Source organism: Tiliqua scincoides, chromosome 3 (assembly GCF_035046505.1).
Source record: "Tiliqua scincoides isolate rTilSci1 chromosome 3, rTilSci1.hap2, whole genome shotgun sequence".
Lineage (NCBI taxonomy): Eukaryota > Metazoa > Chordata > Lepidosauria > Squamata > Scincidae > Tiliqua > Tiliqua scincoides.
In genome coordinates, this window is record NC_089823.1 from 219,249,941 (window position 1) to 219,275,882 (window position 25,942).

Here is a 25,942-nt window from a genome sequence, read left to right on the forward strand (position 1 = left end):
TACTGTATGGAAACTATAAGATAGGTATTTTGTAAGTGTGGCTTGGCCTTTAGTATAGAAGTGAGTTGGACAAAGACAGTAACAGCACAATCCTATGCATGTTTACTCAGAAGTATGTTTCATTGTTTTCAGTGGGACCTACTCCCTGGAAAGTGTCCAGTTTGTAGATATGAAGATGGGGATGCAATAGAGGAAAACAGTAATTGAAGGGACTTGAAGAATGTGGGTTGGGGTGAGCTCAAGGGCTAAAAGATGCTGCAAAAAAAGATTTATTTTTTTTAGAACTTTGCATGGACTGTGTGGTTGGTTGGTTGGCAATGTGGCGCTTCAGATATTTTGTTTTTGTTTTAAAGTCCAAACTGATGACAGTGATCATCTTCAAGGAGTGAATAGTCTGAGAAAAATACTCGGTATGTATTAACGAAGTTTAAAAGCAGTCAAGGGAGCTAATGATGCTGTAGCCTGGTATATGTAATGCCTCTGTATCTGTTCATCTTAGCTCAAGCACTGGATTTGGTTTACTCCTTTTTCCAGAAAGTGGTTTGCTATTGGTGGGTTGATAATTGTTTTCTTCTGTATTTCCAGGCTCAAAAAAATGAGCGGGAGTCTATCAGGCAAAAACTGGCACTTGGAAGTTTCTTTGATGATGGCCCAGGAATTTATACCAGCTGTAGTAAAAGTGGCAAGCCAAGCCTTTCTTCTCGGTGAGTAAAATAGCACTGTGAACATTTTTTGCATTTTTATAGCTTCCATGTGGCAAATTATCAGAGAGCTTCAACCACATGTGTAAAGCTTTCATCCAAGCATCTGAGAGTGCCTGGCATCGTCTTCAACACTGTGGGGTTTAATGACAGAGAAACTCTTCAGCGTCCTCGGGAACACTTTGTGAGCTTCTGACCAGTTTTATTTCTAGCAACTGTGACCTAGTTGTCACCATCTGAAATTTTGTGGCCATTACTATAAACCATTTCTATAGAGCAAGGGTGTCCAAACTTTTTGGCAGGAGGACCACAATATCTCTCTGACAGGAAAAAAAAAAGAATTAATTTACATTTCAAATTTGAATAAATTTACATAATTGAATATATTAAAGATGGAAGTTATATGAATGAATGAAGGTCTTGCAATAGCTCCAGGCCTATAAAAGGCCTTGCACAAAGCAAGACAGGACTTTCCTTCGCTGCCACTGCTGCTTCACAGCCATGAAACAGCACGCAGTGGAGGGAGCCCTTGGTCCACAGCTCACACAAGAGGTTGAACTGTCTTCCTCATGCAGAGAGCAGTTGTGTTGGGACAGCACGGGCTCCTGCAAGTCTTCGGAGGGCCAGAGGCTTATTGGAGACCGGAGGCTCCCTGCGGGCTGGATTGGGGTTCCCTGAGGACTACAAATGGCCCCGGGATGGGGTTTGAGCACCCCTGTTATAGAGCTTTTCTGTGTTGTGAAATTGTGTTCTGTATTCCTTTTTGCAAATATTTTCAAAACTAGGTGGAATATAAATATTTAAGGAATGCCAGTAATATTTCAGTGAATAATGTCTTCAGTATTTTGGAATGTTCAGTGTGTTAGTTTGGATTCTGGGTATTTATTCTGAATTGTCAACTGGATTAACAGCCTTTTGACATTTTTATTGGGCTGTCCAGTGGTTCCCAAACCTACCCTGGTCACAGTACCCTTAGAGTCGCAGTAATTGTTTTGTGGTGCAACTACAGTTCCATTGCTATAGGGCCTGCATGCAGTTAGAACTTGAGGCAAAATCTCACAGCACCCCTGGGCACCACAGCACACAATTTGGGAACCACTGGGTTACGCATTGCAACTCTTATGTAAGGACATGCAGCCTCTTGCTGCTGAACCTCAGCATCGCTTATTCCGTTTAGTGTAGTTCTATCCACTTTTGCAAATCTGTCTGTTGTGCAATGCTGTGCAGCCAGTCTTAGGCATGTGGAAGTATTTTAGCTCAGTGGAAATAAGTTCCATTGAGCTCAATTGTGCTTGATCTCAGGAAAGCATGCACAGGATTTCAGCCATGGTGTTAATGTCGGTAGCACTTGTCAAAATGAGATTTGCTGCATTGCACTTCTTAATACAGAGAGACTGATAAGTAAGGTATAAAAGTATAAATGAAGAATGGAACTTCCTGTATAGTTAATTTGGGGATTTTTGGGAGGGGGGACAGCTATTTTCTTGAGCAGGGGTGCCCAAACCCCGGCCCGGGGGCCACATGTGGCCCTTGGGGGCTCCCAATCAGGCCCGCAGGGAGCCCCCAGTCTCCAGTGAGCCTTTGGCCCTCCGAAGACTTGCTGGAGCCCATGCTGGCCTGACACAACTGCTTTCAGCATGAGGACGACTGTTCGACCTTTCACCTGAGCTGTGGGATGAGGGCTCCCTCCACTACTTGCTGTTTCACATCTGTGATGCAGCAGTGGCAGCAAAGGAAAGGTTGGCCTTGCTTTATGCAAGGCCTTTTATAGGCCTTGAGCTACTGCAAGACCGTCATTCATTCATATAAGTTCCATCCCTAATAAATTCATTTATGTAAATTTATTCAAATTTTAAATGTAAATTAATTCTTTTATCCCCTGGCCCCTGGCAAGGTGTCAGAGAGATGATGTGGCCCTCCTGCCAAAATGTTTGGACACCCCTGTTCTAGAGCAGGGGTGTCCAAAGTTTTTGGCAGAAGAGCCACATCATCTCTCTGATACTGTGTCGGGGGCCAAGGAAAAAATAATTAATTTACATTTAAAATTTGAATAAATTTACATAAGTTTACATAAATGAATATATTAAAGATGAACTTATATGAATGAATGAAGGTCATGGAATAGCTCAAGGCCTCTAATATAGGCCTATAAAACAGTCACCCTCAGCTGAGAGCAGTTACACTGGGCCAGTGTGGGCTCCAACAAATTTTCAGAGGGCCAGAGGCTCATTGGAGACTGGGGGCTCCCTGAGAGCCACATTGAGAGGCCTTGAGGGCCACAAGTGGCCCCAGGGCCAGGGTTTGGGCACCCCTGTTCTAGAGTATCATTAATCTATCCGTTTTCCTGAAGAGTTAAAAATATGTAGTGGTGCTTTAAAAACTATTTATAAAGCATTAGGAAGTCTTTCTACCTATCATCTTGATCTGCTAAAGGACCGTGTGTCCGTTGTGCTGATAGTGGTGAGCCCCAGCCAGAATCCTACTACAGATTTAAATAGCACCATTATCTTTACCGTCATCAGAATACAGCTTCTGTACAATGTTGTGCAAAGAAAGCAGGGAGGACCCTTCCCTGTAATTCTTACTCAACTTCATTCCGTTCTAGCTAAGGACTGGAATTATGGTAACATATTTAAGCAGTTTCTTCTTTTACTGAGTTCCACAAAATAGTTTTGCACTAGAGTACCCTTCAGGTGTAGCACAGTGATGTGGGAGCCAGACTTCCATGGGTTCATACCACAAAACAATATAGCTGTAATGTTTAAAGGCCTACAACAGTGTGAATTATGTGAGTTGCATGAGTACATTCTACCTGCTCCAGATTTCAGTCAAGCTCATGATAATGACCCTTGGTGTTTATATGTTATAATAGCAACATGGGATAAATCCAGGAAAAAGCAGCTCTCATACCACTTTGGTAATATGTAAAGGACACTTCCATTCTAGTACACGAGACAGCCTTGAAGCGTTTGCCAGTGACACACATGAAAACATGTGTTTTCTCAGATACACAGGAGGCTTCTCAACACTAGAATCTAAATCTTCAAATAAACCAAGCAAATTCCAGGAATTGGAATCTAATTTTCAACTCCCTCTAGGGGCCCTTCTAGAATGGGAGTGTCAAGCTTATTTAAAACAGCAGGCTGAATAACATTCATGGTTCCTGCTGAGGGCCAGAAGTGACATCATTAAGCAGGGAGTGACATCATTAAGCAAATGAGGACCAGAAATAGGCACTTTTTTCTCACTTAGGGATTTATTAGCTGCAAATGACATAAGAGAAAATACACAAAGCTTGATTGTATTTTCAAGATATGGAAGACCCAGTTATCACACGGGCTGCCTTTTTGGCAGTATCACATCTGCTGAGGCTTCCCTTCACAGCTCAGTAGTTGATGGTGGTGCTGGGAGAGGGCCCAACTATCTTGCAGGTCAGATAAAGAGCTTCCACAGCCTCCCATGGGACACCCCTGCACTAGAACAAGGAAAAATAGACAATGGATTTGTTAGTTTAGGAAGATACTATGTTTGCACATATTTCTTTTTTTGTATTTGGTTGCTTTGTTTGTAAGAAAAGCTAAAAGTCAAACACATGGGTGCTTCTGATACTCAGGTTTATAGTCGGCATCTTCCAGGATAAAAAAATCAGAATTAAAAATAATCTTGTATGTGAGTAGCCATCAGCTATGTATAGTGCCAGGACTTCTGGATCTTCGTGTAGGGACTTCATAGTCTGAGGCTGAGACATATGCTGAGCCATTGGTCCATCCAGCATGGTATTACATTGTATTACTCAGCTTACATTGACTGGCAGTGACTCTCTAGGACTTCAGCCCAGGTCCTTTCGAAAACTACTTGGAAATGCCAAAATTGAACCGGCAACCTGCCACTGAGCTACCGCTCTACCAATAAGCTATAGCCTTTTCCCATAACTAAGGGCCAAGCCAGATATATTGATTGAGCAATGTGATGCAGCTTGTGTCAAATTCTTTTACAGCTGTGGTGGAATGTGTGATTTAAAGTAGAGCATGGGAGAGGGGTGCCAAATCTTCCCCTATTTGCAGTTCCTCCTCTCCTCCATTGTTTCATGCTTGCTGCTTTCTCTCAGCAAGAATTGCTTTTGTTCTTGGAACCTCACTGGGGAAAAAGATGAACAATTTGAGAGAGGCTGCTTTGCTAGGGGACGGTTTCAGCATAACCTTGATGCCAACTCATGCCGTGCTTTAAATTTCCTAGACTACTTAACACTGTCTCTGGTCTGGCCTCAGAAAAAAAGAGAGAACAGGGAAAGCCAATCCAAGACCTCCTGCTGCTTGAGGTGGCATCCAAGTGCTGCCCTTCCTTATCAATGAGGTGCCAGCCTCTGCTTCTCCCTCTCCAATGTCTTAACTCAGCATTTTCCTCCCATCCACATTTTCTCTTCATCTCTCCCTTTTCCAATCTAAGGAGAGAAGGAGAAGCAGTGGAGGCAAGCAGGTGGACAGAGAAGACTGCCCTCTACCATTTCTGTTGCCTGATGCAACAGCTTCCATTGACCTCATGAATGGGCCAGCATTGGAACAGGGGAGTGCAGCATGGGTTTCTGATGGCTAGACCTAGTGTAAATACTGGAATCTTGGGTTCTGCTTCTGTCATAGTGCAGTACCTTATCGCTGCTGGGCTTCATATCCCAGTTTTCAGCTTTCAGCTCCAGCAACTGACCTGTGGGTGAGAAATGCACCCCCCCCCCCGGCTCCCAATCTACTTTCAGGTACAATCACTTAGTGCCTCAGCCTTACCCTGACATATGGTTTTCTTCAGCATGAACAGTGAAAGCACTTCTTATCCAGGTGCTCTGAAGGAACTTCATGCTTCTTGAGAAGATGGTGGCTAATGGTCTCAATGACCATGGATCTGCCTTGGAAAATTAGCCATCACAAGAAAAACTGGGTTTTGAACACTGTATTTTTATATTGGTATGAAGGTTTTTTCATGAAGGTGGCCAAATTTTTCATTCTTAACTTGAACTAAGTTGGATCAGAATAATTCCATTTCAATTTCCGTTTATGGGATTTATCACAAAAACTTGTGATAGCAACCTTATAGCATGCAAATCTCTCTTGTACTGAGAAATGCAGCCTCTTGCCTGTGTCGCAAAACAGCAAATGTCATACACATGGTGGCTGCCAAGGCATTTGTCCGTGTTAACGTTTAAAAAAACCAAAAATTGCATGTAGGTGTGATAAGTAAATATATGAATACTCACTCTTGATGAAAATTTATTCTAAAATAACTGTAAAAAGTGAGAACATCTCTGCATATGTGGTGAACTGATACTGTACAGAACTATCAAAATGCATATCCCTGGAAAAGGATTTTGTGGGTGCAATTTATTCAAGCTGTACCTTCTGACAGGCAGCATGGGTAGTTCTGGGGAGGATCAAGGCAAGGGGAGTGGAGGTGGGCAGGGGGTTTGGAATCAGGAGGAGGTGGAATCTCGGCGACAACTGTGCATGCTGGCATCCTATCCCCCCTTTCCCAGTCCCAGTCTGAGGCTTCTTGTGCTTGGAGATGCATTGGCAGTCAGGCAGCTTACAGAGAAGTAAGTAAAAAATATTTTTACTTACCTTTCCTAGGCCATCTGGTCTTCCCCCCCCCCATACAGTGTATTGTGTGCTCTGCTGGCACCACTGCATTGTGTGGTAAGAGTGCATGGGATTGCAGTTTCATTCTCATTTATACTGTGCTTGCTGAAATGTTGTACATTGTAGCTTTGTGGTGTGGGCACACATTTGCATGAGATAGGAGTGGATGCTATGACTCATACAAAGGAGCAAGAAGTTAACCTATTTCCCTTTTCAAACAATACTGTAATAAAGCAAAGAACAGCAGCATATACTGCCAAATACTCAACCCAGGTAGCTATAATCTATGCTTCAGGCCTAAATTCCACTGAAAGCCTTGTGCAGCAGAAAAAGACATGACATAAAAATGTGAGTATGTAATTATTCATTATATATTGCATATTAATAATGCATCCAAAGAACCATTAAAGTAAATGGAAAATAATATTTTACTGTCCATTTCCACTGAAGAGTAATACAAGATTAAATCTGGCGGAGGGGGAGAAGCTGAGAAGGGATCACATGAATCAAAGGCTATATTTATTACTTACACGTGTAATATCTATCTGTTATATGTTTAGTTTTCCATAATATTTCAAATTCTTAATGAAATAACAAATTAGGAATAATTTTCTTGTAAACCCCAATCACCATATGGATATCCTGTATCTGAATGGGAAAATGTAAGCTTCTGTATTGTCTACAATGTATCACTGGCAATAAATCACAGTTAGCATTTTTATGGCTTGGCATAATTCAGTTTTGGAATTTTGTCAAGAGAGATGGCTGAGTGGAACTCCAGATGGCCAGAAGTATAACAGCACCACAATAATAATAAGCACCTTTATGGAAGAATGGGTTTGCGCTAGACAGACTTTTGCACTAGACAGACTATCAGTACTAAGCAAAGAAGTAACACTTTTAAGAAGAACCTTTTTTTCCAGCTTACGTGCAAGTTAATAGTACTTTAGCAGATGCACTCTCTATGAGCAAATAGCTGTGTGATAGGTAAATCTTAAACTTTTCATGAGTGCTAGGGTTCCTTTACCACACACTGCACGTGAGAAGTGGATTTCAGAAGTTGAGGGAAGCACTACAAAGTGCCTTGTGGGTGAAATCAAGGTCAACTTTGGGAGTGAAATCATTGCACATGTAAACATTAGACTATATTAGAGCATTGTTTGCTAATTAAACAAGCACAAAGATTCTGCTTCTTCATCCTTGGATAATCCACTAACATTGGAAGACTGTCCTGTAGTTCCAGCTAGTAAAGCATAATTGTAAGAGATGCAGCTCTTAACGAGGAAGGCTTTAGTTTCAGACTGGGGGCTGAGGTTGAAACAGAGAGAGAACAATTCTGGCCCTTCTTGTCTGTATGGTGGTTGTAACAATGACTAAGATGATCTTTCAAACACTTTAACGTGTTCTACATAGATGCCTTAGGTGTTTCTTTTAGGTCCTCAGGTGTTTCTTAAGAGCCATCTCTTAGGACAGGGGTCTCCAAACCCCGGCCTGGGGGCCAGATGTGGCCCGCAGAGAGCCTTTGTCTGGCCTGCAGCCAGCTTCTGATCCCCTGAGAGCCTCTGGCCCAGCTGACCAAACACAATCAGAGTTGTGCTTGTGGGATGGGGGTCCATTTAAATGTATGCTTTATTCCTTGGTGCTGTGCTGGTGCTTGGAGAAATCCTGTACATTTGAGCCCATTCATTCATTCATTCATTCATTCATTCATTCATCTAAGTTCTATCTCTAATATATTTATTTAAATTTTATATTCAATTTTTTTTCCCCGGCCCTCAACACTGTGCCAGATATTTGATGCGGCCCTTTGGCCAAAAAGTTTAGAGACCCCTGTCTTAGGAGAATAGTGTACCTTATAGGGAACTTGCATCCTGGTTAGTCTCATTACATAGAGAGGTGCTTCTCACGACTAGATGATGCTTTTGTACACTCATCATGACACAGAACTAAATGAAAAGTTTAATTTCTGAAAAATACTGTATTTTTATACCATCCAGTTTTGGTGAGTCATAGAGCCCATTTTGCTATACTGCATGGCTGTGAGTTATACTATATGATTTAATATGCAAAATAATCCTAATCCGTACCCCACAAACATAACCCCATACCTCAGATAAAGAAACACAACTCTGAACACTGTTAATTTTTGCAGCCTCTTCAAAGTGCTTCTAAAATGATTTCTCTCTTCAGACACTGCATTAATCAAATCCCTTTGCTGTGAGGTTTTTGTAGTGCAAAAAAGAGGGGCTACATGTGAGTCAAATATATACATTTAAAGAGAATGTATTTCCTTGCTCCCAAAGCTTTCAGTCAAAAAGAAAAAAGATATGGCCAATGTTGGTAGGGGGAGGAGGTAGGAGAAAGGAGGATGAGGAAGACAGTCAGTAAAACAATAAGATGTTAGGGAAAGGTCATGTGGCAAGGAGCATTTGCATGTCATTATTGTGATAAGAGCTGATGAGAGGGTGTGTGAACAGATTTAATACATGTGTACTGTCTAAGACCTCTTGATTGACACACTTTGGGAGATCTCCAGGGGATTTGAATGAAGAGGAGAAAGTGAGCTGTTGAACGACTGCCAAGATGTTTACAGCCACAAGGCAGAAGTAGTTTCATAGAAGCTGCTGGGCACATGATTTCCATTGCTGTTTTCTAAAAGAATATTAATTCAGTTAGGTGGCCAAACTTTCCAGGTACTCCTATTAAATATCTGTTGGGGCAATTTTTTTTAAATTTCAGTTTCCTTCTCCTTTTTTAAATATAATAAAGAGAACCATGCCTGACAATGATGTAAGAAAAGAGCGTTTTGAACTTATATTGATACGCTTATTAGAGGTTGAGTATAAACATGTTGGAATAGTCTAGATCAGGGGTCGGCAACCTTAAACACTCAAAGAGCCATTTAGACCCATTTTCCAGAGGAAAAAAAACTTCGGGAGCCACAAAACCCTTTTGACACCTAAAATGAAGATAACACTGCATATATAGTTGTTGTTTTTTACCTTTATGCTCTTATAGGTCCCATTTTTATAAAGTAGCCCCCTCTTGTAGCTTTTAGTTAGTTTTATCATATATTCTTGTCCTGTGTTTTCAGACACCTGGTCCTCTATGGTGTTTTGCCTGATTCCAAGGCCATTCTCTGCCTGGAGAATTATGCCCACTTTAAGCAAATTAGCTCCCCTTTCCCCCAACAAATGACCCTGGTTCTGCCCTGCAGTCCTGCTGGACCCCACCTCCAGGGTAGCTCCCCTGTTCAACCTGCAGAGGTCCTCTCTCCTGCCAGCAGCCTCCCACCACTACAGCAGACCCTGGATCGTCAGCAGGTCTTGGGCACAGCAGCCGCAATTCAAACTCCAGTGTCTCTAGCAGTCCCTTAGTCACAAAGTCAGGGAGAGTATCCAGGGCAGAGTCCAAAGTCAATAAGCCAAGTCACAGTCCAAGGTCAGATTCCAAAGTCAGTCAAATCAGTCAGAGTATCCAAGTCAAAGTACAAAGTCAATAAGCCAGGTCAGATTCCAAAGTCAACCTGCACTCCTTCTACAACCCACAAACCCTTCCTGCCTCAGGTGCTCTTATATCCCTGAGGGCCCTATTGCCTTCAAGTGGCTGCAGCTGTGCAGCACACTCTGCTGGATGCCCAGGCTTACCCTTAAAGGGGCCACTGCTGACACCACATCTACCTCCTCACCAGATCTTCCTCGATTCCAATACAAGTGGGGGGGGGGGGGAGAGCAGATCTCTATACAGACCAGTGCAAAAGCAGGGGAAAGGTGTGGGGGAGGGAAGATCTCTGTATAGATATCACCACAGCAAGTCCATTGCAAAACCCCTTGCACACAGAACCAACAGATGGAAGTTGGGGGGGGGGCAGATCTCCATACATACCAGTGCAAAAACAGGGGGAAAGGTAAGTCAGCCCCAGTAGAGTCAACGCAGCTTCATCTCAGGGATGCATGGACAGGAGTGCAGCCTGCGAGTGGCTCCTCTCCCTGTCTACTCAGAAGTCAGCCCCAGTAGAGTCAACGGGACTCACTCCCAGGGGAGTATATATACACTGCATATATAGTTTGTGCTCCCCTCTTATAGGTCACAGTTATATAATACACTTCCCTCTTCTAGGTCCCACTAAAAATCAGGTCCAGACCCACAGTTGGAGAACAACTGTTTTAGATTGTGCACAGGTGAACTGCTTGTGAAGGATACTGTCATTCTTTACTGTCATTTACTTCTGTACTTCTGTAAATGCCTTTCCGCACAATACTACCTCTGAACAAGACCACTTAGTACTACTTAACACTGTTCACAAAGGTGCTCCTGAACAAACAAGCTAAGAGTTCAAAACTGCATAAAATAAAAGGCATACTAACAGTGATTACTTCCCAACAATGAAATATGCTTTGATGCTACATATACAGTATGTTACACATACAGTATACAAACATATACAGAATACCATCTGGTGCAGGGGTCTCCAAAACCCTTTCAAGTTTCCAGGTGAAGGAAATGGAGCAGTGACCATGTGAGTGAGTGAGGGGGGAATGCTGAGTGGGCAGCTTGAAGGCTGTAATCCTGGGCACACTTTCCTGGGATTAAGCACAATGGGACTTACTTCTGAGGAGACACACACAGGTTTGTGCTCTGAGCTTTGGAGGAGGACAAAGCAGCTGCACTCAATTGCTTGCTTTTGCCGTGATCATGGGGGGAAACAAGTGAAGGAAATGGGGCAGTGAGAGGGTGAGTGAGTGACGGGGGAATGCTGAGTGGGCAGCTTGAAGGCTGTAATCCTGGGCACACTTTCCTGGGATTAAGCACAATGGGACTTACTTCTGAGGAGACACACACAGGTTTGTGCTCTGAGCTTTGGAGGAGGACAAAGCAGCTGCACTCAATTGCTTGCTTTTGCCGTGATCATGGGGGGAAACAAGTGAAGGAAATGGGGCAGTGAGAGGGTGAGTGAGTGACGGGGGAATGCTGAGTGGGCAGCTTGAAGGCTGTAATCCTGGGCACACGTTCCTGGGAGCAAGCACAATGGGACTTACTTTTGAGGAGACCTGCACAGGAGGACTGAGCAGCTGCACTCAATTGCTTGCTTTTGCGTTGTGGCTCGGGCAGGAGGGAACAGGCAGTGCGGGCTCTTTGGGCAGGAGCTGCTCCGCCAGCCCGTTCGCGCCCTCTCCTATGGGGCGCAGCCGCAGGATGCGTGGGAGCTGCGCTAGTGCGCTCAGGCTGGTGAGGGGCAGGTGTGTTGCGGGAGGGGTGAGCCCCTCCCTCCCACGGGTTGGCCCCGCACGGAGCCGCAGCAGAAGGCTGAAAGAGCCGCTTACGGCTCCAGAATGGCAGGTTGCCGACCCCAGGTCTAGATGCCTGAGGTAGAACAAGTGATGCACAAACATTTTTTCTGTTATGCTGAGATACTGGAATGCAGCCTACCAAAATAGTGTGCCTGGCCCTATTGCTAATCCTCTCTCAGCGGGTATTTTGTGGCTATGTTGTGTCTTTTAAACTGGACCCTGATTCCATCTGTCTGAATTTTAATGTATGCTTTAGATGTTGTTTTAGGGTAATTTTATCTTGATAATTTTTGTTTTGTTATTAGCATATACCGTATTTATCGGCGTATAACACGCACAGGCGTATAACACGCATCTTCATTTTAAGAGGGAAATTTCAGGAAAAAAATAAGGGTAGCTCAGAACTTTTTTTTATTAATATTATTACCACATATAAGGTAAATAATGTAAAAGGACAGTAAAAGCAACTGTTTTAACAAAAGAAACTTGGATATTTTGTTTTTACAAAAGTTTACTCAGAAATCACTATCTGGGAAACCAAGAAACTCTTCATCTTCACTGCTATCTTCAAAATCGCAATGAACACTGCTGCTTTCACTGCTACTATCTTCATAAATCAGCTCATCTTCTTCACCATCCAAAGCATTACTTATGCCACCTCACCTCAATCCCTCCCCCTCCCCTCCCCAAAGAAAGGGTCTCCACTTACCATATTCATCAGCTGCCAGCGGCTGTGATAATATGCGGCGGGCGCAGCGCTGACATCACGTCACGACGCTGTGCCGCCGCTAGGCACTATTGGGAACGGGATCCCTTAAAGAGACATCGCCGTATAACACGCATACATCATTTGCCCCCTATTTTCAGGGGGGAAAAGTGCGTGTTATACGCCGATAAATACGGTATACACTTGTTTGCCACTTTCAATATTCTATAAAAAGGAGAGATTAAAACGTTGAAAGAAAATAATGTCTCTTTAAAGTTTTTGGCCTTGCTGCCCAAGTCAAGATCACTCCAATTGGGTGAACAGAAAATTACTGCTTAAGACACAGGGACAACAGCTAAAACTAGGTAAAGAGGAGATATCTTGGCTTGTCTCCCCTTTTATAGTCACTTGTAAATCAAAAGGTAAAAGTTAATTGGATGCTCAAGTTTTAAAAACATTCATCTATTTATTGCTCAACCATGTAAACTGTTTTCAGAGTAGAAATCTCTATACTTGGCATGAATACTTTTTTCCCCCTCTTCATCTGCCTTCTTGAAAAGAATGATTGCGCTATTTCAAAATGCAAAATTTAGCATAGCTATAGCTTGGTAATGTCTTTTCTGAGCTAATCTAGTAAATTATCTGTCTAGACCAAGGGTTCTCAAAGTGTTAGGATAAGACTGCTGAAGTAAAACCAGAAATAATTAATGTTTTCTAGCCTCTCCAGTGTAATTGAAATTATGCTCAAGAGGCTTTCCTGCAGAGGCTCATTCATATTCTGGTCTGGGACATGATGAGAAAAGAAAAAGTAGGGAGTAGGATCACTTTAACCTGTAGTATAAGGGTAGAACTATATATTAGACAGAATCAGTGGTGTAGCTGGGGGTGCAGTCCGCCCTGGGTGCCACCCTAGGGGGCTGACACAACTAGTGATCAAAATTGCTAAAATTGCGGCTGTTAGGAATAATATCATCATGTTATATACCATTTGATGTGTAATTTACAGCAGAATGCAGTAAAAGAAACTGGAATGAAATAGCTCTGTTCTATAAGAAGTTATGGCCAAAAAAACCAGAAAACAAAAATACAACTGTCCTTTGTAATAAAAAGTACAATTTCCTTAACTCAGAATGGACCAATGAGACTGATTGTTTAAAGAACCAATAAGATGTTATTATGACACAGCATGGAACAAATAAGATGTTAGCAAGGTGAAACCAGGGGTAGATCCAGTGTTTGTGTTGGGGGGGAGCATGAGCACTACTTTAACTCCAGAGCCCAGGTCAACCAGGCAGGTAGGCTAGAGCTCCTGGTTGAACTTTGGCCTCTGTGGCCAAGGTTTACTGAGCAGGTAGACATGGGTTCCTGTTCAGACTAGGAGCCCAGGTCCACCTGCTGGGTAAATGTGGGTTCCCATTCCAACTGCCCTCTGGAGCCCTCTTCTAGAGAGGTAGACCTGGGCTTCCATTCTAACTGGCACTCGATTTTCCTCCCCATCCTGGTTGGCATCCTTACCCACTAACTAATTTTGTCATATGGGAGGGTGAAAAAAATTTATGGGCCTCAGGCGTCAAATGACCTAGCTATGCTATTGGACAGAACACAGTTTAAAACTGTACCCCCATCTCAAGTTCTTTCCCTCTTCCCCCTAAAGTGTAGTATCATGTACCTTGTATTGTGGTGAAGTCATGCTGTGCACTTTCTATCTCTGCCAACAGCAGTTCATAATGTGGAGTAGGAATGAAGTAATGCACGGTGTGCTGACATAGTGATATGGAGAAGAGTGGAGAGCTCATTATGAGGATTCCATTTTGGTGGAAGCCCTGAGACCTGCATAAACGCATAGTTCTGCTGTGACTTTAGCTTCCAGAAATGCCAAACTGGAGTACATTTAAAATTAGAGGGAAAACAATGCACTGTTCTATTGGCCTCCAAAATAGTCTGCCAGAACTAGTGTTGAACAGCCTATTGCTAGCCATGTAGTATTTAAACAGGCATGTTTAATTAAAACGTTAAATGTAGCGCTAAAACGGGCATGAGGAGAGCTCAGAGGTGCTCATTCCTTGGAACTCCCTCGCATGTGGGCCAGCTCACACGAATACATTTTGTGTATGTGGTCAGTTTGAGTAGTTCAGCTTTTCACGTTTTCATTCAAAAACTGATTGTGTGAAATGGCAGATTGTTGTATTGGTCACAGACAATTTCCATTAAGAGTTAGTTTTTCCAGATGCTAAAGTTAAAACAATTGTAGCTGGCTCCATCTATGATCTGCCACTTGTCATATCTTTCCATACAAATGCACCCTTATGAAGTATAGGCCTGCTCAGGTAGACAAAAGCAAACAAGGCCTTCCCTTCTTAATTAGTTGCTTTGGGCTTCTGTTCTGGATTTTGTTTTAATTTTTGCTATTCTTTATTATTGTTATGATTATTGCACTTTATATTTCATTCCTGTTGTGGCATTTTTTTTCTCTATGTAGCATAGCTGTCTTGAGCACTCCATTTATTTGGAGGGAAAGGCAGGATATAAATCACTTATATAAATAAATGCTCATTTGGAGAAAGTGCATGTGTTTTAATTAAGCATAGCTCTAAAAGGGGATATGTTACCATAATAAACTGCTAAGAATCTTCTCTCCCTCTCATATCTAAAATGTGTATTAGCAGAACACAGCCGCAAACATAGTAAGACCTTTTACCCTTTCAAAAAGATAATTTTAAAAGACATTGAAATATCATTTTCTGATTGGAGAGTTCAGCAAATTTTCTAAAGTGTTGCACTAAAGTGTTGATTATTACTTCCAGGAGAGAAAATAAAGCAATTACAGAGGTCAGGGCCTAGATAGAGGCTGACCAAGAGGAACAGTGGTTCACACTAAGCACATCCCTGCTTGCTCTCCACTTTCCCTTTTTACTGGGTCAGTGACTTTAATGGTAGTGTTAAAGTCTGCTGCCCGCTATCCCAGGCTAAGGAGACCAGGAAGAGGGGGATCATCAAGGAAAAAAAAACTGCTTCTCCCAGGAGAGCACAGAACCCCATGATTCTTGTTTAAATTCAAATTGCAGTAGTGCCCACAAGCTATCAGACAGGACAACTCACCGAATTACTTGTGAACATAGACTAGGCAGGCAAGGAGTCAGAATTCAACAGCAAAGGAAAAGGGGTGTGTGTGTTGTACTATTGGATCACAAGCAGGCTGATGAAAAATGCCTTCACTTGGCTGGATGGACACCGAAGAAATCTTGACAAAACTGCATGCAATAACTAGTAACACTTGGCAGAAGAAGCTGGGTAGCAAATCAAGAGCAAAGCACACAAACTCCAATGTGTCCTTACAGTGGTGATCTCCAGGATAGCACCAAGAAGTAGCTCATTCTTCTCTGGGAAATCTGGTGCTTCCCCCCATGCTGTGATCAATGTACTGTCACATGTACTGTCTTGCCCAACCTGCACACTGAAGTAGGTCCTGCTGCTGCCAGGAACGATAAGGGTCATGTTTTCTTCCCTTTACCTACCAAGTTGCCAACCAACAGCCCTTGCACTGAGTTATCTGAGGAGGGAAAAGGAGGGGGAGCACCTGGATGAGCATCCCTGCTACACATCTCCTCCTCTCATCCCCATATCTCCCCCTCTCATCCCCATATCTCCATGCAATCACACACACACACACACAAGCCTTCCCTGCACAGAGTGTGAAAGCAATAGAGATTAGAGGCCAATTGCACAATGGGTTAAAGGCAGGTTGATTTTAATTTTTTAAAAAAGGAAAATATTTGCCTTTAAAAATCTTGACTTTTAATAGTACATAGGATCTGTTTATTCTGCTTTACAGTTCCTGATTATAGCTGCTGTTTTATTATGATTATCATTTTATTGTTCTTAATATACTTCTAGTTGCTTCATGTTATGATCTTTACTGATTTTTTTAAAACAAAGTATTTATAAACTTCCTTGAGCACTTGTTAAAGTCAAAAGGTGGAGTCTGCTTCTTAGCTAAAATCCCTAAAACCTTCCACTTTGCCCAAGATAAATAACATCCTTAGACGAAGGCAGAGCAGAACGCTTCTCACTGACATACTTGTTTTTATATATGTAATGGGGTTTTCTTGGAGTATGAGTATTCACAAATATCATGGAGGGGAGGGGGAACAAAAGCATTAAAGCCTGGGATTTATAATATAATTCTGCTAAATGCATAATCCACTCCTTAGTCTCAGAGCCTCAGTGTATCCTATGATTTTTGATGTGGCATTTGCGTTGTCTCAGGGTTTAGACTAGAAAAAGATGCATTTTTATGGTTATTGAATACGTACTTTGCATCATGATTTATATCTGAAAATAACAATTTGGAAATAGCCTGCTTCTCAACATTTCACACTTGATAAATGCTGATGTGTGTTGAATAATGGAATAGCTGCAGTATGAATAGATATCGCACAATTCTTGGCTGTAAAAGTTTTAAACTGTCCTCTGAACATACGTGAGCTGTTTTTTCTGTTCAAGTGCTGATAATCACTGTCCTTTCTTGAGAATGCAATTAGGGCAGACTTAGGACCCAATCCTAATGGGCCATAGTACTGGTGCTGAGCTCCATTGGGTGTTGTAAACACATGTTTACGCTACCTTCAGAGAAAGCAGTGCCAGTGCTGGAAGAACGCTGCCCAGAGGAAGGTAAGAGTTCTAGGTGGTAGTGCAGGCTTTTGGGGCTGGGGGAGGCATTCTGGGGCAGGGGGAGGAACTGGCCTGGGAGGGAGGTGGTACTGGTGGAGCAGGGCTCTGCCAGATCCTATTCTCCATTTTGGGCTGAAAAGCCTGATATACTCTCATATGCACCAGCAAAATAGTCAGTGCAGACATGAGAAGCCCCATTGTGGGGCCTGAGGCTTTCCTCAGGGGGAGGGGACGAAAGTTTCTTTCCCCCAAGGAGACCTCCAGCAGCTTGCCAGTGTTTGCGGGATACACTGGTTGCCATTTTGGCACTGCAGTTCCTCTGGGCACTGGCAAGTATTAGACAGGGATGGGAAAATCCAGCAGGGCTTGACTCAAGTTGAGTCTAAAGTCACCACTCCCTGCGATTTGACTCAAAAAAGAGTCATAATGGGGGCACTTTCCAAGTCACCTAGTCACCCTTTATTGACTCGTCGAGGACTCGTCAAGTTGCCCCCCCCTTAAAAAGCCCTCCGCGAAAAAACCAGACTGCTGCTGGGCCCTGTGAGTGTGTTTATGTGTGGGAGTTCACTTTAAAGACTCCTTTGCTGCCTCATTCCATCTGGATGGGAGGGGTGGGAGGGACTGCAAGAAGCAGAAGCAGCAAGAGGGAGGAGGGTCACATGCAGCATGAGGCTTACCAGGACAACCTGATCCTTTGCAGCTCTATTCAGAAATAGTTCCACTGCAGCCAGTCATTCAATGAGGCTCCGTCCTTCTAAGTAACAACGGAACTTACAGCGCCCATGCCATGTGGTCAGCAAGCTTGATCACTACAAACTGGCTCCCTCCCTGGGCTTCTGCAGCCAGTCGTAAGGCAAAAACCCACTTGGGCTCCTCCTCCTGCCCTCCCTCAGCCAAAGATCCAAGGATCATCCAGCCTTCCTTCCTTCCTATCAGAGACCTTCTCCTGCTTCCCCCCTCCTGCCCTCTGAAAAAGCAAACATTAACACTTCCCTGCCTCCCAACTGCTCGTCTGGTCTGAATAATGGCGCCATGAGGTTTTTTACACCATGAAAACAGTAGGCAAGCACACCCAGGCACAGGCAGAATTGAGTCAGAATGCGTGGGGACAAGTGGGGAGGAAAAGTTTGAAATGAAAAATACAAGATATTTGGTAGAAAAGGGCAACGGGAAGAGGTTGTACAGATATACTGTACAAGGATGTGGAAGTCTCTGAGGCTTTGTGTGGCTCAGTTGCTGCATTAATTAATTTGCAACATTAAACAAGTTGAGATTTGTCTTGCTTCATTATAAGGCTACCAATGAACAAGTTTACACTGAGTTGCATCACCTGTAGTGTGGAAGCTTAACATCCAATAGGACATGTTATCTTTAAAGGGAATGTCTGTGAAACCGATGAAAAAGTATCATCAGTGATGGGATCTGTCTCTAGCCCATACATCAAATATGTGTTGGAAAAGTGTTCTTGATAAGTATCCCAAGCCTGATGGGTCTTTCACAGAAAGCCACACTTATGCATCGTAGGTCCTGTTGACTTCTGTGAGGTTTACTGCCTTCATCTGACTGTGTGAGAGTGTCTCTAAGGTAACTTGCAAGTTTCATCTGCAGTACGTAGCTGTTCATTGGAAATGAAATATTTTTGCACTAAGGTCCTGCACTATTGGGACTGTTTGCTATGGTTCTTTGCTCCAACACTCTGCTCAGGAACCTTCATAAGGCTGTTACAGATTATTAAGCTCTAAGGTCCCTTGATTCACAGAGAATACTTAATGGACCCCATATTTCCTCCTCCGGTCTTGCTTTAATCACCTCTGAATTCTATGATTAAGGTGAAAGATTACAAGAAATCAGGCCTTCTCAGTGGTAGCCTCATCTTTGTGATATTCACTTCCAAAGAAGCTGTCTTGCTTGCTGTCATATGTTATTTGTTTTCAGCAAAATTATCCTGCTTTTCTTATCAAAATAAAAATTCAGAGCAGCTAACAATAGAGGAAGCACTTGTTTTACAGTAAACAGAAGAAAGGGAGTTAGCCTCCCACACAGCATAGCAGCAGAGAAAAGGCCCACTCCGTTTTCTCCCAAAGCATTCTTAAAGAGTCAAGGCTTATGGAGGTGACAGAACAAAAAATATTGATCATATTTTATTGTCATATTGACTCAAGTTGAGTCGCCAAGTCACCAACCCCCACGACTCGACTCGATAAAGAGTCCTAATGGGGGCACTTTCCAAGTCTCCGAGTCACCCTTTAGTGACTCTAAAAGACTCGAGTCAAGTCCCCCCTTAAAAAGCCCCCCTTTAAAAAGTGGAAAAAACAGGACTGCTGCTGGGGTGTGTGTGTGTGTGTGTGTGTGTGTGTGTGTGTTGGAGCTCTCTTTGAACACTCCCCTACTGTTCCTGCCCATCTGTATACAAGGTGGGAGGAGGTGGAATGGACCACGTAAGAGCCGGAAAAGAAGCTGCAAGAGGGAGGAGTAGCATCATGAGCAGCAGCTGGGAGGCTTATCAGGACAACCCAGTCCTTGCAGCTCTATTCACAAGTAGTCCCATTGCAGCAGATCATTCAGTGGGGCTTCCTCCCCCAAGCAACAGCAGAGCCAAGAGAAGCCATAAGGATGGAAAGCAGCACTGGGCAAAAGAGTTTTCTACCTCCTCTGTGGGCTTTTGCAGCCAGTTGTAAGGCAAGAACCCCCTTGGGCTCTGCCTCCTGCTCTCCCTCAGCCAATGAAAATATTTAAATGCCTATAGTTTGTCCAATGATCATTGGTTCCTTCCTATCAGAGATGGGGGGGGGGAAAGAGCTTGCTCCCACCTCCCCCCCTCCTGCCCGATTCATTAACCCTTTCCTGCCTCCCGGCTGGAACTTGCCATTAGAATGCTTACCCCATGAAGTTTTCCATGAGGTGAAAACAGGAAGCAGGCATCCCCAGACACAGGCAGACTCAAGTGGGGATGGGGACAAGTGCCAACTCAGGGGGTCCTGACTCAGGTCTTTTTCAGAGTCTTTCCCATGCGTGACTCATGAGGCGCTGAGTCAGCCAAAAAATAAGCATTTTCGTGACTTGAGTCCAAGTCACCTGACTCAAGTTCCCAACACTGGGGACAGGCAAGTAGAGCTTGGGCTTTTCAGATACCTTGTCTTGCAAGAGAGAGACTGGAGACATATTAAAGAGAGAAAGGATTTTTTAAAAATGCTGCTGCAGTGCTTGTCCGTTGTATTTCACTTACCAATTGGTAAAAAAAAACACTATGCTTTTCCTTCTTTATCTAAGAGCAGCAACAATGGGCACCATAGTGGGCAAATACTGTGTAAGCATTCTTGATTGATTTCCCATGCTTTTAAATAGAAAAATTGTTTTTCCTCTTAGGGTTTCTGTGTGATTTCAGTCTAAGCCAATCTGATAGTGCCACTGGAAGGTTAAGGTTAAGCTGATTGTCTGCTTTGAAACCACTGTTGCCTTGGAGAGTGAGAGTGAGAGAGAGAGAGTAATGTAGCTGGGAGAGGTATTCCTCCTTGATCGGAAGGCTGCCTTCACAATGCTTTTCTAGGGACAAATGCATCTTGTGTCTTTGTGAAAAGCAGGGACAGAGTATTTTTCTGCTTTGATGCACCTATCCAATTTCTCTCTTTTTAAGGTTACAAAGTGGGATGAATTTGCAGATTTGTTTTGTAAATGACAGCGGTAGTGACAAAGATAGTGATGCAGATGACAGCAAGACTGAAACAAGTCTGGACACCCCTTTGTCCCCCATGGTAAGTCTCTATAGCAATCTTATTGAAGGTCTTCAGCTCTGGAAAAAAGTTGAAGTGGGGAAATTGCTCAAATATTTGGTAATTCAGCAACAATCTCGTTATTTAAAATATATTTTTACCATCATACCTAGATAATTAAGGGCCCTGGGCTTGTTTGGGTGTATTATCTGTAGTGTGACTTGTAGGCCCTGGTTCACAAGTTATTTGTAGAGGGCGCAGTAACTAGCACTAAGGTCATGATGATACTATTCATTTATTATTACTAATACTTAAAAAAAATTTATATCTTGCCATTCAACCTAAATGGTCTCCAAGGTGTCTTAAAACAGATTAGGAAATGTAATACAGAGCCTGTGTAACTTTGTAAAAATGCAGCGCCTGGCTCATCTTTTGATGGAGGGACAGCTAAGAGATGCAGGGGAACATGATATTAAACGTTCTCTTCAACTATCTGGTTTTCCTGCTGCTGCCTTCATGGGACAGTGTGTCCAGGGAAAATAGCCCCCCTCCAGTGTTGCTAGGCAGCACTAGATATCACTTTCATAATGGGAAAAGCACTTTTCTCACTATGGTTAATTTAGGCAAGGGGAGGGGTCTAATTCATATACAAACTGAATGAGGAGCTGCCTTATACTGTGTCTTGTAGTAGTCCATCTACCTCATTCTTATCAACTCAATAGAGTAGATAAATCTTCTCTGTAGAGTTAACAATGTCTTGGGGAGATATTAAAATGCCCCTCTAATGTCTCGGGGAGAGGTCTTTCCTTCCACTGGTACTTGAAATCCTTTTAATCAGAGTTGCCAGGAGGTCTAACTTGCGACCAAGGAATCAAATCTTTAACTATTTCTTTAGCTTACTATGGTTTCACATGGATTAAGATCTGGTTTGGTCTTAGTAACTGGTTCAGCACATTTGAACCCACCCACCCTCCACACCAGTTCAGTTCTAGTTTATAAGGACAAATTTAAAATGTCATTTCCATTCCTGCAGATGATGTTTATTTTAACATCATTCTATTTTGATTATTAATTGAAATAATCAGTCTGCTGCTAAATTACATGTTTCTGGTTGCATGTATCAAACTTTGGAGCTAACCTCTGGGTGTGTGCATAATGTGTTCTTTTCTAGAGCAAGCAGAGCTCTTCCTACTCTGATAGAGACACTACTGAAGAGGAATCTGAATCCCTTGATGACATGGATTTTCTCACAAGGCAAAAGAAACTTCAGGCTGAAGCCAAAATGGCCTTGGCAATGGCAAAACCCATGGCCAAGATGCAAGTGGAGGTGGAAAAGCAGAACAGGAAAAAATCTCCCGTAGCTGATCTTGTATGTATTTTACAACAAAACAATAAATGCCTACCAATGGTTTCTGTTTCTAATGTCAACCAACACTTCATAAACTCCTTTTATTTTCTTTAGATGTGAAAGGTTTGTCACTCCCCTTGATCTCTAGAAATGAGCTATAATGAAAAAATTAAAATTTTCTTTAATAAGATATTAAAAGCAGAGCTTATTTTATTTATTTCTATTCCACATTCACTGGACAGGCCCAAAGCAACTAATGAAAGCACAAAAACATACAACCAATATACGACATTCCACCAGCGGCACATATGGGAGCAGCTCAGCTTTCCAACCCCAAAATTTGACAGAGCAGGGGTTTTTTAAAAGTGAGGACAGGGTGGGGGCTATTGAAGCAGGAGTTTCATATCATAGGTGGACTGTGACAGAGAAGGCTGTGTCCTGCATGTAAATCAAACAAGCCGCGCTCATTGACAACATGTGGAAAAGAGCCTCTCGGAAGATCTTAAGAGATGGATACATTCATATGACAGAAGGCAATTCTTAGATCTATATAAGCACATTAGAGTAAAATCATGCAGGGAAAATACATTTCATGCCATAAAAAGTCTTGCATTGCTATTTTTGAAAATCAGATTTTATAGTAATGTACCCTGGCATTGCAGTCATAGCAGCAACGTGTGTCCTTACTTCTGTGCATTAGCACATTGCAGCTTCTGTGTGTTCTTATGTTGTCTGTAAACTTGTTGAACAATGTGAAATTTAATTTTCCAAAAACTCCCTGTAAAAAGACAGAGACACCCCCACCCCATTCCTTCCCAAATAGTAAGAAGCTTCTGGTGCTGCCTTTTGTCAGCTAGCTCCAAGGCAGCTGTCTGCATGGTAGGGGCATTACACATCAGTGCTAAATGTGTGACCACAGAGGGGAATAGTCAGTGGCTATGTTCCTGATCTCCCCCCCCCCCCAGTTTTAAAATGCACATAGACACAACATTATTGTCATGTCCCTTTTGCACTCAGTGTTCAAAACACATTATATTGTTATTTCATAAGAGCAAACTTGCTTAGCAAGTTTGTTAAACTTTCTACTCATGTTAAAATGTATACTTGGCAGTGACATGGAACTAAAATGTTTTCACTTCTATCATTAGCTGCCACATATGCCTCATATAAGTGAATGCTTGATGAAAAGAAGCTTGAAACCCACAGACCTGAGAGATATGACCATTGGGCAGCTACAAGTAATAGTCAATGATCTACATTCACAGATAGAAAGTAAGTGAAATAGAGTTCTTCTGCATGCAATTTTCTATTGTTTTTATGGCACCAGTTTAACTGCTGAGATGATTGGGAACCAGTTAAAAGACTGAAACAGGGTATTCAGTACAATCCTCATAGGATTAAAATACCTTGGATATGGGTTATTTCATTTTCAAGCTTGCATGATAAGGGAACTTATTTCCTTTGCTGCTAGATGTGTATCTTGCCATGGAAGTTTGTTGGGAAGAGGATACAGCAGTCATGTATCCATCTCTCACAATTTCCATCTCAGGCATCTCAGAAAAAGGCATCAATGAATGTGCCTTCATATTAGTGGTCTTTCTCACTTTTGCAGCATTCATTTCATTATAAGGTCTTTCTGTCTCTAAGAGCTTCTTCTGCTAGACTTCATTTTTCTCTTTCAGAGTTACAAATTAATGTAGTTGAGCACTGGGAAGGCTCTAAGTGGAGGAAAAAAAGAAAGGAAATAACCACAGTCCATGTCCATGTGTGCTTATTAATTAGTCAAAGCACCTTCCCTGCAGCTTGCTGCTGAGAAGATCAGCCATGTTCAACCAAATGTGAATGAATCTCCCCGGAAGTCTCTTAGTACAGGCTGCTGCTTTTGAATTGCCACTGGGATGTTAGAACATCAGTAAAAGACTTAGAGAATATTCAGAAATCAATTCTACCATAACTTGGCTGAATGATTCATTTTTGAAGGGAGCATAAGAACATAAGAACAGCCCCACTGGATCAGGCCATAGGCCCATCTAGTCCAGCTTCCTGTATCTCACAGCGGCCCACCAAATGCCCCAGGGAGCACACCAGATAACAAGAGACCTCATCCTGGTGCGCTCCCTTGCATCTGGCATTCTGACTTAACCCATTCCTAAAATCAGGAGGTTGCACATACACATCATGGCTTGTACCCCATAATGGATTTTTCCTCCAGAAACTCGTCCAATCCCCTTTTAAAGGCGTCTAGGCTAGACGCCAGCACCACATCCTGTGGCAAGGAGTTCCACAGACCGACCACGCGCTGAGTAAAGAAATATTTTCTTTTGTCTGTCCTAACCCGCCCAACACTCAATTTTAGTGGATGTCCCCTGGTTCTGGTATTATGTGAGAGTGTAAAGAGCATCTCCCTATCCACTCTGTCCATCCCCTGCATAATTTTGTATGTCTCAATCATGTCCCCCCTCAAGCGTCTCTTTTCTAGGCTGAAGAGGCCCAAACGCCGTAGCCTTTCCTCATAAGGAAGGTGCCCCAGCCCCGTAATCATCTTAGTCGCTCTCTTTTGCACCTTTTCCATTTCCACTATGTCTTTTTTGAGATGCGGCGACCAGAACTGGACACAATACTCCAGGTGTGGCCTTACCATCGATTTGTACAACGGCATTATAATACTAACCGTTTTGTTCTCAATACCCTTCCTAATGATCCCAAGCATAGAATTGGCCTTCTTCACTGCCGCCGCACATTGGGTCGACACTTTCATCGACCTGTCCACCACCACCCCAAGATCTCTCTCCTGATCTGTCACAGACAGCTCAGAACCCATCAGCCTATATCTAAAGTTTTGATTTTTTGCCCCAATGTGCATGACTTTACACTTACTGACATTGAAGCGCATCTGCCATTTTGCTGCCCATTCTGCCAGTCTGGAGAGATCCTTCTGGAGCTCCTCACAATCACTTCTGGTCTTTACCACTCGGAAAAGTTTGGTGTCGTCTGCAAACTTTGCCACTTCACTGCTCAACCCTGTCTCCAGGTCATTTATGAAGAGGTTGAAAAGCACCGGTCCCAGGACAGATCCTTGGGGCATACCGCTTTTCACCTCTCTCCATTGTGAAAATTGCCCATTGACACCCACTCTCTGCTTCCTGGCCTCCAACCAGTTCTCAATCCACGAGAGGACCTGTCCTCTAATTCCCTGACTGTGGAGTTTTTTCAGTAGCCTTTGGTGAGGGATCGTGTCAAACGCCTTCTGAAAGTCCAGATATATAATGTCCACGGGTTCTCCAGCATCCACATGCCTGTTGACCTTTTCAAAGAATTCTATAAGGTTTGTGAGGCAAGACTTACCCTTACAGAAGCCATGCTGACTCTCCCTCAGCAAGGCCTGTTCGTCTATGTGTTTTGAGATCCTATCTTTGATGAGGCATTCCACCATCTTACCCGGTATGGATGTTAGGCTGACTGGCCTATAGTTTCCCGGGTCCCCCCTCTTTCCCTTTTTAAAAACAGGCGTGACATTTGCTATCCTCCAATCTTCTGGCACCGTGGCCGTTTTGAGGGACAAGTTGCATACCTTAGTCAAGAGATCTGCAACTTCATTCTTCAATTCCTTAATAACCCTTGGGTGTATGCCATCAGGGCCCGGTGACTTATTGATCTTTAATTTATCAATGAGGTCTGAAACATCTTCTCTTTTAACCTCTATCTGACTTAACTCCTCGGTTAGGAGGGGCCGTTTGGGCAGCGGTATCTGCCCGAGGTCTTCTGCCGTGAAGACAGATGCAAAGAACTCATTTAATTTCTCTGCCATCTCTAAGTCTCCTTTTATCTCCCCTTTCCCTCCCTCACCATCCAGAGGGCCAACCGCTTCTCTGGCAGGTTTCCTGCTTCTAA

At 43.0% G+C, this 25,942-nt stretch overlaps 1 protein-coding gene across 6 annotated transcripts in view; it reads left to right on the plus strand.

The window, feature by feature from the left end:
• The window catches only part of SCHIP1 (schwannomin interacting protein 1), a 182,413-nt gene that overhangs the window by 147,297 nt on the left and 9,174 nt on the right, over positions 1-25,942 (plus strand). For 5 of the 6 annotated variants that reach the window (XM_066619261.1, XM_066619262.1, XM_066619264.1 and 2 more), the window contains 4 exons: positions 586-704; positions 20,628-20,745; positions 21,875-22,072; positions 23,200-23,323. In XM_066619261.1, the coding sequence (XP_066475358.1) occupies positions 586-704; positions 20,628-20,745; positions 21,875-22,072; positions 23,200-23,323 (559 nt within the window). Of the gene's footprint in view, positions 1-585; positions 709-20,627; positions 20,746-21,874; positions 22,073-23,199; positions 23,324-25,942 lie in introns of all 6 variants that reach the window. The other variant, XM_066619266.1, reaches the window with a different exon arrangement.